This window comes from Pseudopodoces humilis, chromosome 23, assembly GCF_049639895.1.
Source record: "Pseudopodoces humilis isolate 2021_Gansu_Grassland_sample_001 chromosome 23, ASM4963989v1, whole genome shotgun sequence".
In the NCBI taxonomy this organism is placed as follows: Eukaryota; Metazoa; Chordata; class Aves; order Passeriformes; family Paridae; genus Pseudopodoces; species Pseudopodoces humilis.
The window spans coordinates 5,234,792-5,251,474 of NC_142222.1; the positions used below are offsets into that span (position 1 = coordinate 5,234,792).

Below are 16,683 nucleotides of genomic sequence, written 5' to 3' on the forward strand. Positions count from 1 at the left end.
ACATGTTCCCAGATACACCAGAAAAGGAAGTATCCAATTACATCAAGCAGAAGCAGCTTCTTTACAACCAAACAGGAAAACATCCTCTTTCTTATAGAATGACCCCCCAAAAAATATCCTAACCACTAAAAAATAAAAAAAAAAAGGCTGCTTAAATCAAGTTTTATTCCAATTCTGCATGATTTTGGCTGGATGTAAATCATGCATGAAGATCACTCACATTCTCATCCCAAATAGTTTGTCTGCAAGCCCAGGAAGCCCACAAAGGCATTTGGGAACAAGATTTCCCCCAAATCCTTTCTGGAGAGGGGAGAACTGTTGGAGTAGATGGATAAATGGAAATAAATGGAAGGATTTTGGGATGAACCAAGGCTTTGGGGCTGTTTGGTGAGGTCTGAGTCCTGTTTCTGCAGAGATTCAGGCTTCACTGCCCTGATTTTGGGGAGTTCAGGCTGAACCAGGAGCTGGGGTTTGCTCAACACCAACCAAACCTGGGGCAGAGGCTGCAGCAGCTTCGATTCATCCTTGTGCAGGGAATTGGGGTTCTTTTATTGAGCTCCAAACCCTTCCCACACCTCCTGCATCCCAAATCCCAGAGCATTCCCCAGCAGGAGCTCCGTGGGAGCAGCTCTGCAGGCTGGGAACGGGGACAGAGGTGTCCCAGGAAAAACCCTCAGCACATCCCCAGCCAAAACAACCATTTCCCACCACAGCCTGCTCTCCTTCCTCAGCAGCCTTTGCTTTCCCCTGCTGGGATTTCACTGCTGTGCCAAGATCCTGGCCTTGGGGAGGGTGGGGGTGAAGGAACAGCCCTGCAGAACAAGGCAGGAATTATCTGCTCCCAGACTGGGCTCTGTTTAAGCATCCCCTGGGACAGGGGAAGAGGCAGCTCTGGAAATTTCCCAGCCGTGGGACTGGGGCTCCCAGGCACAGATTGGCTCAAAGCCCTGTGCTCTTCCACCAGGCAAAGCCAGGGAATCTCTGCACAAGGAGAGATGGAGGCACATGAACCATTCCAGGAGGTTTCAGTATCGTGTTTTCATCCTTGGAGTGGGAGGAAGGGACAGACAGAGCTCGCTCACCTCGGTGTGTTTCACATGCTGGAGGGTAGAAAACAGAGCTGCACCTCCCACATAGCTGTAATCCTGTCCCTAACACCCATTTCCTCACTTTCTGTGGCTAAACAGAAAGCAAGGAGCTGAAAAACCCAGCACACAAATCCCCATCCTCCAAAATCCCGCACGCTCCAGGCTCCTGCTCCAGGCTGGCCGGTCGGCCTCTCCTTTAATTAACCAACCTTCATTTCAACACAACTGCTGTTCGAGCTGGAATTAATATTGCTGCTGGCTGAAATCTCCTCCAAACGCAATCCCTGAGCGCTCACGGGAGCGGGCAGCACCGGGGGGAGCAGGAGCTGGACTGGAAAGCTGCTCAGAAACCAATCCCACAGGGAAAAAGGGACATTCAGGGACTGAAATCAGCAGCAGGATCCAGGGCTGGGGAGGAGCAGAGCTCAAGGAAAACCTCTGTGGGCCAACAGGAATTTTGGAACCACCGGAAAAGGCAGAAACGTCTCGTAAAGAAATTCCCCCAGCAATATCAAACCCGAGTGGGGCTCTGCAGAGCAGGACAGGCAGGACTCTGGGGAGATTATTGTGATATGGAGAGGCCCTGAGGAATGAGATATCCACAGAAATACCCAAAGGCATGAGGAAAAGGCAGCTCCCTCCCCTTGGCTCTGCTGCGTGTCCAGGCTCTCTCCAGAGCTCAAAGCCTCGCACAAAGGAAGCGCCTCTGACTTTGAAAGACACGAAGCCTGAAAGATAAAGAGTCTTGAAAAGATCTGAGAATGCTGAAAAGCTCCAAGCAGTTCCTGCTCTCCCAGCAGCAAGGTCAGAGCCAGGAGTAATTGGAGCTAAAACCTTCGGCCTGGAGAGGAATGGGAAGGATAATTTGCTTTTCCTTTTAGAGGCAAGATTAAATTTACCATGCAGTGATCTTTTCTCCAAAATTTGAAAGAGAAGGAGGCTGAGACACACACACAGAAAGAGAAATGGAATCAGGCATTAAATCATATTAGGCATTTGGCCAGGACCTGAAGATGTTGAATACTAAAAAAATGCCACATTGCTTGTAGGAGAATGAAATGAATATTAATGTATAACCACCTCCCTTAGCTAAGAGCAGGCCACAGGCACAAATCCCCCAGCACATCGAACACTGAAGCTCCAATACACTGAATTTCAGGTGCCTCAGCCCCCCTTGCTGCCCCCCAGACCCCTGCACACAGCAGCTGGCAGCACTGGGATGTGCAGGGAGGGTTTTGCCCACACAGCCCACACTGAGAGGAGACATCCTCACACTCCCAGCTTCCACAGGATAAAAAGGAAAAGAGGGGGAAAAAAGGTGTGTGCCAGGCTGTCTGCAGGCTGGAGCCCCGAGCTGCTGCACTGCACATCAGGTGTGAAAACAGCAGAGCCTGGAGGGGAAAGAGACCCATTCCTGCTATTATATAAACAGAGAAAGTGCTGAATAGGGGCTGAGGTGGAACAACAACCATTACCTTCTACCAGCTTGGAGATTTCTGTCCAGCTGCCCACAGCTCATAGCCCAGCCCCCACTCCATACCCCATCCCACCTTTCCCAGCCTTCCTCTCCCCCAAAAACACAAATTCCCCCAGGAGGAGCAGCAGCAGCCACCTTCCAGAGGGGTCATTAAATCATTAAATCCAATCCTGTGCCTGCAGGCACAGGACACATCCAGCTGCAAATGCCACAGGAGATGGAAAAAGAGCAGAAGGATGGGAAGCAGGCAGAGATGCCTGTGAGGGAGCATCTTACAGCAGGGCAGGGGGTGGGAGCACAGGGGAAACACCAGAAGCCTTTTTTGGGGCAGGAAACACCCCACCACTGGCAGAGATATTTGTTGTCAGTGCCTCCAGCAGCCTGAGGGTTAAAAAGAATTGTGGGGAGCGCTGGTGGGGTTTCAGCAGCTCGAGGCAGAGGAAATGAGGGTTCATCCCAAAGCCACCCAGCTCAGAGCAGGGTTACCCAACTTCCACCCTGCGGTGCTGCAGCCAGGGCAGGGCCCTCCCTCAGCCCCAGCAGCTCCCACTTGAGGAAAAACAATCCCAATCCTGCAAAATTCTTCATCCCTGTCCTCTGCTGGCTGTGCCAGGCTGGGAGGAGCCCAGAGACCCCAGGCTGGGTCACCTCAGGTGCTCTGAAGGGATCAGGTGTTCTCCTGTGGGACAAACACAGCAGCGCTGAGCTCCTCCAGCATTCCTGGAGCATGGATGTGTCCATGGGAATGCTGCTCCATGCTGGGGGGCCAGGAGCAAGCACTGAGTCCAGCCACAAGCCTTTTTAATTTTTTCTCTGCTCTTGTGTCTCGAGGAAGTCACAGGAGCCCAAAGTGAGCCATCTCCATCAGCGTTTTTAATTTATTTTTTTTTTTGTGTTTTACTATCCCCACCAGCCAAGCCCCTCTTAGAATGAAGATACTCATCACTAATTAATAAAACTTCCCTGTGCCACACAGTTCCTAGGCTGCTCAGCTAGTGTCCTGTTCCCCACAGCCTCTGGCTGGGAAATGCAGGGCTGGGCCTGGGATGGAGCAGGGGCACATCAGGGGATGTTTGTGGGACAAACCTCAGGGATCCCAGGCTGGATCACGGCCAGGAGGGGGCTGCAGGCTTTGGTGGGCACAGAACGCCTTTTCTCCCAGCCCTTTCCTGCAAATGGGATTTTTTTGTGGTGTTTTTGCCCATTTGCCCATCCCAGGGCAGAGGATCCACCCTGCCAGTGCTGCCACACCTTGGACCTTGGCATTTGGCTTCTGGCCACGCTCAGCACCCAGGCATTTATTGCCGTACTTTGCTTTTTTTCCCCCTTTCCCCAACTAATTCCTGGACCTGCTGCTCACCTGCCCTGTGCAGATGATGCTCAGATCTGCTGAATTCCTCCTCCTCCTCCCTTCTCCCACCAGAGCAGCAGCAAAAGCTCCACGTCGAGCCATAACCAATGGCAAATTCCTTGAGTGCAACGTAATGTGCTGGGAAGCGCTTCCCCATTTCGCTTGGGAAAAGCGATCTGTTTGGCAGCAGGGAGGAGGAAAACATGCTTTGTTTTACAAATCCTCTCCCCAGCAGGAGAGACACTCCCAGAATTTAATATACTGACAGTGCTTGGCTGCCTTAACCACTAAAACTCGAGAGTAAGGGGAAAAAAAATCAAAAATTGAAAAGTTCCACACTCTATAACATTAAAACCTATCCTGCTCTGCAGCTGGTGGGAATGTGGAGCTGGAATTCTCCCACCTGGATGGAGTGAGGGGTCTGAGAGTGCATTCCCATGCCCCAAGTGCCAGACACCCTGAATAAATTAATTTTTTAGCCTCTCCCCGCAGCAGCTCCTTGCTGGAAAGCAGAGAAGATGCTGCCAGGAAATCACTTCATGGCAGATAAATTCCAAGTTATTCCCTGCAGGAATTACTTCCATGGAAGGCCAGCAGCTCCCCCGAGGTGACTAGCAAGCCTCTGGCAACCCTGAACACCAGCCCAAACCAAATGTTGATTATTTCAGTGCTTTCCACTGCATTTATGCCAAAAGCATCCTCCCTGCAGCACCGTGAGTGAAAACACCTCAGCCGAGGAGAGCAGCAGGCGCTTGTTGGGATTTATGGGATTTGAATTTTGCAGTGTGGGGTTTGGGCTCCAGAGCAGGAAGAAGGAGAAAGAAATGAGTATTCTGTGTGTCAGGAGCTCGATGTTAAATTAGACAGGCTGTGCCAGAGGAGCACAAACCCTTTGGAATGGCTGCTGGCAGCAGGAATAACAGGAGTGTTATTTTGGGGGCAGGCAGCGGGATCAAATTGCCTCCACACCAGAGACCACTGCTGACCTCTCTGAGGAAGCAAAGCCTGTCTGCTCTTCAGGCTTTTTATATTTTTAAACAAACAAACAAACAAATCACTTTGTATCTCAGTTTTTTATAGTTGTTTGCAACCTCCAGGCATTCCCAGAAATACAAATTAATCCTTACAGGAGCCTGTAAGGAAAACAGCATCGCTCCCACCTCAGGGGAGGGAGAAAATGGATAAATTCTAAATAAATGTGTGGAATGCAAAGGCCACAGTGGACACTGGTAGCAGTGGCAGGGCTGGAAGGGCAGGACCTGCTCCAGCAGCTTTAAAATACAGGATTGCAGCCCTGCCCTGGTTATCAAACACACCTTTTGAGGGAGCAAAAAAGTCCCCCAAACCTTGTCTTGTCTTGCAGCGGGTGGGTAGGGCAGGGTGTTATGGCACAAAGACCTGAAAAACAAAGATTTTCAGCTCTGGCCATGTGCTCATCCTGCTCCAAAAAAAACCAAAACTATGGAGCCTTTCCAAAGGCAGGGATGCTGTCACCCACCCCTCAGCAGCACGCTGGGCTGGCTTCAAAGCCCGCTGAAGTCAGTGGAAAGGCTCCCAGTGACCTAAATGCCTGGGATTTAAAAAAATCTCCACTGAGAGCTGGGCACCAGGTCACTGGGTTTTGCTGGGAAAACCCCAGTTTTGCTGGAAAACTACAAAACCGGCCAGTTTTGCAGCAGCAGCACCACACAGCAGTGACCACATGGAGCAGCCACGGTCCCTCTGCGAGGGACACCCTAAAAATGACTCAGGGAAAAGTCTCTGCCTCACCATGCTCATCCATCCACCCCTTTCCACAGGGGGAAGCTTCTCCTTTCTCCCCAAATCCTCACTTTCAAGCTGAGACACTCCAAAGAGCTCTGGAAGGCTCCTGCTGGAGTGGGAACAACCTAAGTGGTCCCTTGGAGCCACCAATGCCCTCCTAAAACATCCCCTCCCAAAATCCAGCTGCTGGAAAACCCCAAAGCAGCCGGGATTTGTTCAGTGGGGCATCCCACGTTCCCTCCCTGGAGGCAGGGATTAATATCACCTCATTAAAAACCTGCTTGGAGTCTATTATAGTATCTAGGACAAAGTGTTCTGTATTTTGACACTCTAAGATATATTTTGTCAGAGCGAGCTCTTCAGAGACACTCACTGCCAGAGATGCACCTGACAGGTCCCTTGCTTCCCCCAGCAGTTTAAGATGATTTTTGAGCTTTTTCTTCCCAATCTCCAGCGAGATGAGAGGGTTTCCCCGTGGTCAGGTTTGTCATTAGGGCATCCACGGTGACACATCCCAGCTCCCTCACTGCGCACAGAGAGTGAGGACAGAGCTGAGCATCGCTGAGAAAAACCAGTCTGGAGCCAGGGAGAACTTGAGAGTGATTCCTGGCACTTTGCAGGCCCCAAGATTTATTTTTTGGGGAGGTGTTTGAGATAAACACCCTCTAAAATTAGCACCTGCCCTTCTGCCAGCTCCAATGGGCTGTGACAGCGATAAAGATTTGGCGTGGCTGAGAGGGTGCAACATTTGGGCTCTGCTCTGCTGCCCAACTCAACACCCAGGGTCACACAGATCCCAAATGGAGAGGTCCTGTCCCAAGGAATTCTATCTCCAACTCCCAGAGAGGCAGCACATTCACCTCAGCAAAAGTGAAACCCCCAACTTTTTATCCCAAAACTGAAAGTGGGGAGAGTTTTCCATAAAAAACACAAATCGTATGAAACAGTTCAGATTTCTCAGCCTAAAGATAATCCTAAATCCACAGGGTGGAGGGATAAATGGAAGTGGGTTGAACTGGGACATGCCCCAAACGACACATCCACTCGCTGAAAAGTTACCTGGACCAGAAAATGAGCGGGTGGGAAATGCTAACAGCAAAAAAACTGCTAGCAGCAAACCCCAAACACCAAATCCTAAAAGAAAACCAGACTGGACCAGTCCCATGGAGAAACCAGAGGGCAAGAAAGCAGCTCCCGATGCCCAGCAAAGATGTGAACAACTTTTCCCCGGGTGGCAGAACTGGTTACACCGAGCTGCTGAGGGAGAGAACCCCAGCTGGAAGATAGATCTGCTTTAGGTTTGCATGGAAAACTCGCTGTTCCTCCAAGCCCTGCGCAGCCCAGAGCCTTGAAAACGCCCAGCACTCGGGTGTTTTTATCAGCACCTATCAGCAGCAAAGATTAAATGCTAATTTGCTTTTCTGTTTGCTCACAGCAACTTTCCGTCCTGTTGCTTCCCAGCTAATGCCCAGCTCAAGCAGATTTTTCAAGGCAAAAGGTCTCGGGCTCCCCACAATTAATTCCCCACTCCCCCAGAGCGCCTCGTTTCTCCCAGCCCCAGTCAACACCAGCAAAACTCCACCAGGGGATTGTGCGTCAAAAAGATAAAAAAGCAACGCTGCCAGCTCTGGGTATTTCTGAGCCAGCAAGAGAAGAGCTGATTCTCAAAAGCTGCCGGCTCCGATCGCCTCGGCGCTTTTACAGAGCTGCTTAAAACACCAAACTTTTTGGAAAGTTGAGTGGGAACCACTTTGAGTAGGCTGCAAATCCCAGAGCCACCAGCGCCAGAAAGGAAGGGAAGGAGGTAAAATGCACCCGGCAGCGAGGAAACAACGCAAAGCACCTCCCTGGGGGTATTTCCCCCTCCCTGACACCGTGACCACCCCGCAGCCACTTCCCCAAAATTACGCCCCGAAAGTCAGACCCGCAAAAGCGGAGCGCGGCCCCTCTTTGGCACCAGGCTTTGGAAAGCGGCAGGAATCGCTGTCTTTCCCCCCCCCTTCCCCAGGAGAAACCCTCCCATCCTCACCTGCCGCAGGTTCTTCAGCAGCTCTGTGGCCTCCTCCTGCTTGCCCTGCTTGACCAGCAGCAGCATGTCCTGGATCATGCAGATCCGCCGGTGGTACGGGGGCAAGCCGGGGCCAGCGCCCTTCCCGAACTTCTCGCCGGACTTGGCCACGAGCGAAGCCAGGAAATCTCCCCTTTCCCTGGGGGCCACCTTCTTGCGGTGGTGGCCCGGGGGGCTCTCCCCGGCGCTGCCCGGCTGGCAGCCCTTGGTCTGCTTGGTGCCCATGGCCAGCGGCTCCCGCAGCCCCGGGGCCGCATGCGAGGGGGTGGCGAGGCCGGGGGGACACGGCGGGGTGGAGGGGACAAAGGGGCGGGGGGTTCGGGGGATGCACGGAGGCGTGGGATGCGCGGGAGGTTCCGAGGATGCCCGGGAGGGTTTGGGGGTGCGGGTTGGGGCCGGAGGGGCTCAGCAGAGGGGTCGCTGCCCGGCGCCGAGGCGGCTCCGCTCCCGCAGGCGGAGGATGGGGCGGCTTCGCCCGGCCAGGAGGAGCCGCGGCTCGGCCCCTCCGCTCCGCTCCATGGCCGGGAGAGCCAGACCGGCCGGACCCGAGCGGCCCGGGGCAGCTCCGGGCGCTGCCTCCGCCGAGCGGCGGCGGCTCCTCCGCGCAGCCTCCTCCCGGTGCCGAGGGGTCCCCCGGGGGTGCCCCGGGCTCGGGGGGCGGTGGCCGCGGCTCGGGGGCAACTGTTGCGCTCGGGGGGCTCCCCCGGGGGCGGCGCGGCTCGGCTGGGCTCGGCCCGGCCGGCTCGGGGCGCGCGGAGCCGGGGGAGCCGGGGGAGGGCCGGGGGCGGGCACCGTGCACCGAGGCAGGGCTTGCGGAGGAAGCCGCAGCCGGACGGGGCTCGTCCTTCCTTCCCCGCGGGCTGGGGGCTCTGCACGCCCCGCGGGGGATGCTCCGGGCGGGGGCAGAGGGGATGGGGCCGGGCTGAGGCGGGGGCATCCCCGCCGGGGTTCCCGGGGAGGGATTCCCGCTGGAGCCGCATCACCCAGGGGATTCGCAGGCATTCGGTCCCTCGGGGATGTGCCCAGAGCGGCGGAAATCCCCCCTCGCCTGTCCCCTGCGGGTGATGCTGCCACTCCATGCTGCCAGCCGAGCCTGGCTGCCCCTGCACCTCCCTCACCTCCCTCATCTCCCTCACCTCCCTCACTCCCTTACCTCCCTCACTCCCTCACTCCCTCACTCCCTCACTCCCTCATCTCCCTCACTCCCTCATCTCCCTCACTCCCTCATCTCCCTCACTCCCTCACTCCCTCACTCCCTCACTCCCTCATCTCCCTCACTCCCTCCTCTCCCTCACTCCCTCACTCCCTCATCTCCCTCGCTCCCTCCTCTCCCTCACTCCTTCACTCCCTCATCTCCCTCATCTCCCTCGCTCCCTCATCTCCCTCACTCCCTCACTCCCTCATTCCCTCACTCCCTCACTCCCTCGCTCCCTCATCTCCCTCGCTCCCTCCTCTCCCTCACTCCCTCACTCCCTCACTCCCTCACTCCCTCACTCCCTCACTCCCTCACTCCCTCACTCCCTCCTCTCCCTCACTCCCTCACTCCCTCACTCCCTCACTCCCTCACTCCCTCACTCCCTCACTCCCTCACCTCCCTCACTCCCTCACTCCCTCACTCCCTCACTCCCTCACTCCCTCACTCCCTCACTCCCTCCTCTCCCTCACTCCCTCACGTCCTCACTCCCTCACTCCCTCATTCCCTCACTCCCTCACTCCCTCACGTCCTCACTCCCTCATTCCCTCACTCCCTCACCTCCCTCACTCCCTCACTCCCTCACTCCCTCACTCCCTCACTCCCTCACTCCCTCACTCCCTCACTCCCTCACTCCCTCACTCCCTCACTCCCTCACTCCCTCACTCCCTCACTCCCTCACTCCCTCACTCCCTCACTCCCTCACTCCCTCACTCCCTCACTCCCTCACTCCCTTACCTCTCTCACTCCCTCACCTCCAGCCCTGCTGGGAGGCACCACCTGAGCCCCCTCCCCGTCCCCATCCTGCACTTCCAGCCCTCCCTTGTGTGTGCTGCTCCTTCCAGCAGCTCCCCAGCCGCTGTTCCACCGCTCCTGCTCTCCCGGGCGCTCCCCTGGCAGGGCTCGGGGCACGCACTGGATAAAGCTGAACTCCCCTGCTGCAGGGCACAGACTGCTCAAGGCCTGGGGGGATCAGCTCTGGGGTGATGAGGCCCCAGCAGTGGCCTCAGACCCTCTCCTGATGTGAGGGGATGGTTTCCAACACAAAAACGCTTTGCAACTCTTTTAAAAAAGAATCCCATGTGAGAAGTTTTTTACCCCTGTGCCTCCCGTGCAATGGCACATCCACGAACACACAAATTCCACGTCACTGTGATGGACAAAAGGCAGCTCCCCTCCACCACCAAAGAGCTGGAGGCCCCTGCAATTGTTTCCAAAACTCGATTTGTTCTGATCCCAGACCACGAGAACAACACAGAGCCCCAGTGACTTCACTGGGGTTTGGCTCTGCTTTACAGAGCTGTGCTGCACATGAGCCAAAACACGACCAGAGCCGGGTGTCTTCCCCCAAAACCACAGCTCAGGGGCCAAAAACTCCATTTCAGTACTTCAGAGTCAAGTCAGATGAGGAAGCAGGTGGCCAAGGGGGTTTGCAGAAACTGAGTGTGTGCTCAGCAGAGGCCTCACCTGGCAGTAGATGTCCCCAGGGAGGCAGGGACAGGCAGGCAGTGTCACCAGCAGGCACAGGGAAGGGGTGCTGACACCCTCCAGCAGCATTTCCCCCTGCAGGCATCGCTGGAGCTGCAGCCTCTCCCTTTGGAAGGACCACTCCTCTCTGCTGGCAGCAGGGATCTGGCACAGGATGGCAAAAAAGGCACCCTGCAAGGCTCTGTGTCCAAAAACCCAAGTGATGGAGCTTCACTTCACACCTGGAGCCTGGTGCTGCACCCCAAAATCCTTGTGCAGCCACACCCTCAGGCCTGCTGACACACACGAGCTCCCTCCCCAACAGCAGCTGGCAGGGAAGGTGCTCCCAGCCCGAAAATCCTCTGCCTGTCCCCAGGTTTCACCCCAGAGCCTGTTCTTTGCTCACATCTGTGAGTCTGTGGTGCAGTGAGAAGCCAGCAAGGCCGGTTCACCTCTCCAACAAAAATATTCAAGGATGGAAAAGCAGCAGGAAGGGAAACCCCTGCCAGGCTGAGATCCCCTGCTCCCCTCACTGCCCCAGAGTGACACGGCCACAAAAACAGAGCATCCCATCCAGGATGGAGGGAGAGGTGCCCTCAGCTCCTGAGGCACGTGCACAACCAAATCCAGCCCATCCCTGACTTTCCACAGCCCTCTCTAAGTGGGAATTTTATGAGGTCCCCACCAGCACTGCTGGATCTGGGAGCTCTCACACTGAGACACCCAAGTGAAAAAACCCCTGGAATTCAGGGATTCTTCCTCACCTGACAGGTTTTGGGGGGAAGTTTCTGGCAGCTCAAACCAGCGACTGAGCTGGGACCAAGCTCTGCTTCTCATCAAACCCTCCTGCTTTGAGAGGCAGCCCAGGAATTCCCAGTTTTTGTTGGTAAGGATGGAATAATTGGGATTTATTTTAAATATCAATATCAGATCCAGGCTGGTGCTGCTCAGTATGTGAAAAAGACTAAGGGAAATATTGCTTTCAGTATGGCATTTAAAGGAATCCCAGAGATAATGTGATTTTTATCTCTTCCTCTAAAAACAAACTTTAAAAATCAACCTTACTGTAAGACCCTAGCAAATGCAGCAAGAGGAGAGCACTGAGTCTCAGCAGTCTCTGGGGAAGGAGGCCAAATTGAAAAATGTGATTTTAAAAGGACAGAAAGCCATCCTCATCCTCAGCTTGATTCAATTGGGCTCTGCCAGAGAGACAGGGTTGAAATGCTGTGAGATGTAATTGCAGATGAACCAAACTCCAGATTGAAGGGGGTAATAAAATGATGGAAAACATCACAGGAGAGGTGTTTCCAAGGAGAAATGAAAGAATCTCAGGTAGAAGCGTTAATGTTTCCTCCTGGCAGTGGATGAAATCTTCCTGTGTTCACCTTTGAATTAATTCCCTGCATTTGGCCTCAGCTGCAAAAGGGAGAAGAATTGGAAAAATATCCCCAAAGCAAGGGGGAGCCTGGGTAGAGAAATATTGCTGCAATAGAGTGCTGAAATCTGCCCTGAGCTCTGACATCTGATTTCAGCATGAACCAGGGTCACAGAGGGGTCAGGAAGGAGGAAAATAAACTGTTCCCCATGTGGGTATCAGAGGAAAAAGTGGCCACAGGCAAGGGGGCAGAGCTGCCAAAATCCCCAAACCACCACGTGGAAAATCTCCTTCTCAATTGTTGATTTGCTGCACCTCATCCCTTTCATGGCACCGAAACAACTGTACCTGTACAGGCATTTTTAAAGAAAAGAATTAACATTCAAAACAAACCCAAGTCCCCCTCCAAGCAATTCTGCTGCCACAGATGGAAATTGGGATTTTTCATGGCCAAACCAATTGAATTCCTAAAACGTTCCACCACCCCTTTACCCCACCAGCAGCTCCTGCTTCTCCTCCACTGCCCTTGGCAGGCACGAGAGGGTCCCTCCAATGCTCCCTCGTGAAGGTTTTAACTTTAAAAATTTGAAATTCTGGTAAAGCTTTTACTGATTTCCCAGAAAATTCATGGGGGGAATTTCTTGGCTGAGGTTTTGGAGTGATGGTTGCTTGTTTGGGTTTTGCTTTTTGCCACTAACGAGTGTTTAATCATTTAATCCAATCAGAAGAGCAGAAAAATAGTTGTTAGATTCCAGAAGCGTCCCCTCAATCCAAAGGGATGGGCTGTGGTCCTGGAAAAGGGGTCATGGAAAAGGGATCATGGAAAAAGGGATCCTATAAAGGGATCCTGACAAAGGGATCATGGAAAAAGGGATCCTAAGAAAGGGATCCTGGCAAAGGGATCATGGAAAAGGATCCTGGAAAGGGATCATGGAAAAGGGGATCCTATAAAGGGTTCCTGACAAAGTTACCCTGGCAAAGGGATAATGGAAGGAGGATCCTGGAAAGGGATCCTGGAAAGGGCTCCCCATGGGAGGATGGATCCAAGACGTGCCTCCCAGCTGATCCCTTGGGGGGATTTTTCCCAAATTCAGATGCTTTCCCCCCTCTCTCCCCTAAGATTTCCATGCAAAATATTCGCAGCCAAACTCAAACCCTTAACCCTGAGCAAAACCAAAACTCCTTCAGGCTGCCGGAAGCGATCCATCCTCCCCTCATGTGACAGCTCCGGCTTTTTTCCCGCTCCAAGGCCTGGATCCCATGTTTGTAAAACCCAAAGTCTGTTTACACGCAGGCCAAAAGTTGTTTAGCATGAGGTTAAAGATGCCAGGCATTTTTCTGGAGTCATCTGGAAAAGCCACCCTTTGCTTCCCTTCCCACAGGACTGGAAATTCCTTGGGGAATTTTCTTTGGGCTGCAGGGAACAGCATGGCCCAGAGAGGCTTTGGAAGAGAAAAAGGGCAGGGAGCGCTGCTGTGGGAAGCCTGGATTTGGGAGCCATCACTTTGGGAAGTGTGCCCTTGGATTTTTCCTGGAGCTTTGTGCATCCTTTGCTGGGCTCCAGCACCAGATCCATGGTGGGATGTGAGCAGCCCACAGCTGGGAATTCCTGGGAAAGAGGAACCCACCAGGACCAGCCTTGGGAAGTGCTTTGGCAGGATTCCTTTGGCAGGATCACTTTTGCAGGATCCCTTTGCCAGGATCCCCTTCCAGGATCCTTTTTTCAGGATCTCCTCCCCAGGATCCCATTGCCAGGATTACTTTTTCAGAATCCCTTTCCCAAGATTACTTTACCAAGATTTCTTTTCCAGGATCCCTTTTCTAGGGTCCCTTTGCCAGGATTCCTTTGGCAAGATTCCTTTTCCAAGTTCCCTTTCCCAGGATCCCTTCCCATAGTCCAATTTCCAGCATCACAGTTCCAGGATCCCTTTCAGGATCACATTTCCGAGGCCACTTTTCCTGGATCCCTTTCTCCAGATCCCTTTCCCAGGGTCCCTTTCCTGGATCCCAGTGTATTTTCCCTTGGGAAGAGCAGGGATCCCTTACTGGGGGGGTTTATCTGGCCTGTTTCCCACATTTCCCAGGATCGCACACTCTGCTCCCAGATTTCCCTTTGGGATTATTCCCCTCTGGGGGGGACGTGCCTGAGGTGGCTTTTGGGGACAAAAGGACATCAGCCCAGCTCACTGGTCCCTGTCCTGCCTTTCCAGCATTCCCAGTTGGAATGGGGCCTTCAAAAGCAGCCCCAGCACCTCCAGCTGTGCCCTCAGCAAGGCTCCTCCATCCCAATCCCAATCCCTGCTCCAGCCCCAGGGATGGAATTGCAGCTCCCTGGCAGCTCCAGAGCCAGCAAATCCCAGGAAAAGTGCTGCCAGCCCGGATCCCTTTGCAAGGAGGCTCAGCCCAAAGGGCAGAAGGGGGAACAGAAGAACCAAATCCCCTCTCCCCACCCCGGGGCTGGGCGGGAGGGGCTGAACTCCGGGATTATTTCTCCAGAGCTGCTCCAAATCCTATTTGTGCAAAGCTGCTTAAACCCCCCTGCTCAGCCTTTTCCTTGGGCAGCGTTTGCTGCCGAGCCTGGGGGAAAAACGAGTTTAAAACTTGGGTTTTCCTTCACCCTCTGCACCTGCAGGATGAATTTCCAGGAGAATCCTCCAGGAGAGGAGCGTGCAGTGCCCCCAGGGTTAGAATAATAAAGAAATAATAATAAATAATACTTTTAAAGACCTCTCACCTGCTGCTCACTGGAGCCTGAAAGGGAAATAAATGCAGATGGGAGGGGGAGGGCAGCAGATAAATCCTCAGGGTTCCAGAGGGGTTTTGGGTTGGGATGTTCAGTGACTGGGTTTCTCCAGGATGAAGGGAATGTTTTCCAAAGAGCACAAGGTTTAGGCTTAAACTCCCAGGTGAAACAAGCTCCATGTCCAGCCTTGGTTTAATTACAGAATCTTTACCCTCCTCGTTTTAATTGTGTTAAAGCTGAATTATTTTATTAAGAGAATGAAATATTTAGAGGGAAGAGCAAGGTTTTCCAAGCAGGAATCCCAGCACCTGCTACACCAAAATCTGGATTTTCCCAAAGTAATGTTGTGGCCCAATTCAGGCACTTTATTAATAAAATTTAAAAGCCCTTTTTTGAGAAGGAATAAGTAAAATCTTTTGTGTTTTCCATCCAGATCTCTCAAGCATGGGGTAAAACTGACCAAAATCCAAGACTTCCTGTCCAAAGAGAGGCTTAAATCCCATTTCTTTCCAATCTGGAGTACAAAAAAAAAGGTTGGTATTTCAAAACTAATCATTATAAATCAAAGTTTGCATTCGCTTGTGCGAGGGAAACTTTCTGGTTTTGGAAACACCAATTTCCTTATCAGTTTCCTGGGGTGAAGTGAGTGGATGAAGGCAGCTGGAATCAACATTGCTCCATGTTTTCCTTTAATAATTCATTTTTTTCCTGCCTTTTTCCTCTCTCTCAGGAGTGTCCCAGGCTGATCCCTCTCTCCAAGCAGAACTAACAAGGCACCTTCTGGGCCAGAGCTTTCCAGGAAGCCTCATCCAGGGGTTAAAATCAGCAGGAAAAAAAATCAAACCCTGTGTCAAACTAATTAATCCAAATTAATTTCCCTGGAATAATCCAGTGCAGGGACAGGAGGAGCTTGCTCAGCTTGGCAGAGAATTTTCCAGGGAATTTTCCCCCCAATCCCAAGTGCTGGCAGGGTCAAGGCTGCTCAGCCCCTCCCACCACAGCCCAAAACCAAGGCTGATTTTGGGTTTTATCAAAGAGATTTTAGCAGGCACTGCTGTCCTGCTGTTAATATAATAAATATAATGTAATGCAATGTAATGTAATGTAATGTAATATAATATAATATAATATAATATAATATAATATAATATAATATAATATAATATAATGTAATATAATATAATATAATATAATATATAAAATATGTAAAAGATGTAAAATACATAATGTATAATATATAATATGTAATATGTACATGTAATATGTAATATGTATATGTAATATATAATGTGGAATATAAAATATATAATAAAATATAAAATATAAAATATAAAATATAAAATATAAAATATAAAATATAAAATATAATATATCTATTATCTATTATCTATTATCTATTATCTATTATCTATTATCTATTATCTATTATCTATTATATATTATCTATTATATATTATATATTATATATTAGATACAATATATTATATATTATATACAATATATTATATATTACATATTATATATTACATATTACATATTATGTTTATTATAATTTTAATTATAACTATTACTATTACATTTTGGGGGTTTTTTTCATCACAAATTAACCCAAAGCCACAAAAAGGCTGAGCAAAGAGAAGAGAAAGAGAAGATAAAGCTCATCAAGCAGCAGATGGTGACAGCCCTGAGCAACTCAGAGGCCTCTCCCCTGCTTGGTGTTAGCCTTAATCTAGAGAAAAGCTCTCTCCTCTGCAGCTAAGAGCTTCTTTTGCCCAGTAAGAAGATGAGGGTGTTAAAATGTGCAGAGCAGGGGGAGTGTTGCTATTTTGAGAAGGGGATGAGATTTCTCAAGAGCCAACTGGTTCATTTATTGCACTGAATATTCCCAATTTCACCCTCTTTTTCACCTGGGATAAGCCATGGTCCCTTGGAAGAGACAAAGCTCCTCAAAGTAATTTCAGTTGGTTGTGGGCCCCAAAGTGATTTTGCCAAGGTGTTCCCATTTTCTGGCATTTTGGAGCCAGGTTTGTAAGGTTACACAAGAGCCAAGTGCTGGAGTGAGGAAATCCATGGGGGAATTGAACCTTTGGATCCATCATCCATCCATCATCCATCCATCATCCATCCATCCATCCATCCATCCATCCATCCATCCATC

The 16,683-nt window shown here is 51.5% G+C and overlaps 1 protein-coding gene across 1 annotated transcript in view; it reads right to left on the reverse strand.

The window, feature by feature from the left end:
• The window catches only part of LRRC75A (leucine rich repeat containing 75A), a 57,989-nt gene extending 49,749 nt beyond the window's left edge, over positions 1-8,240 (reverse strand). Inside the window, exon 1 of the mRNA XM_014255132.2 lies at positions 7,710-8,240. Within this exon, the coding sequence (XP_014110607.1) occupies positions 7,710-7,973 (264 nt within the window). The 5' untranslated portion in view covers positions 7,974-8,240. The remainder of the gene's footprint in view (positions 1-7,709) is intronic.
• Between the last annotated feature and the right edge of the window lie 8,443 nt (positions 8,241-16,683).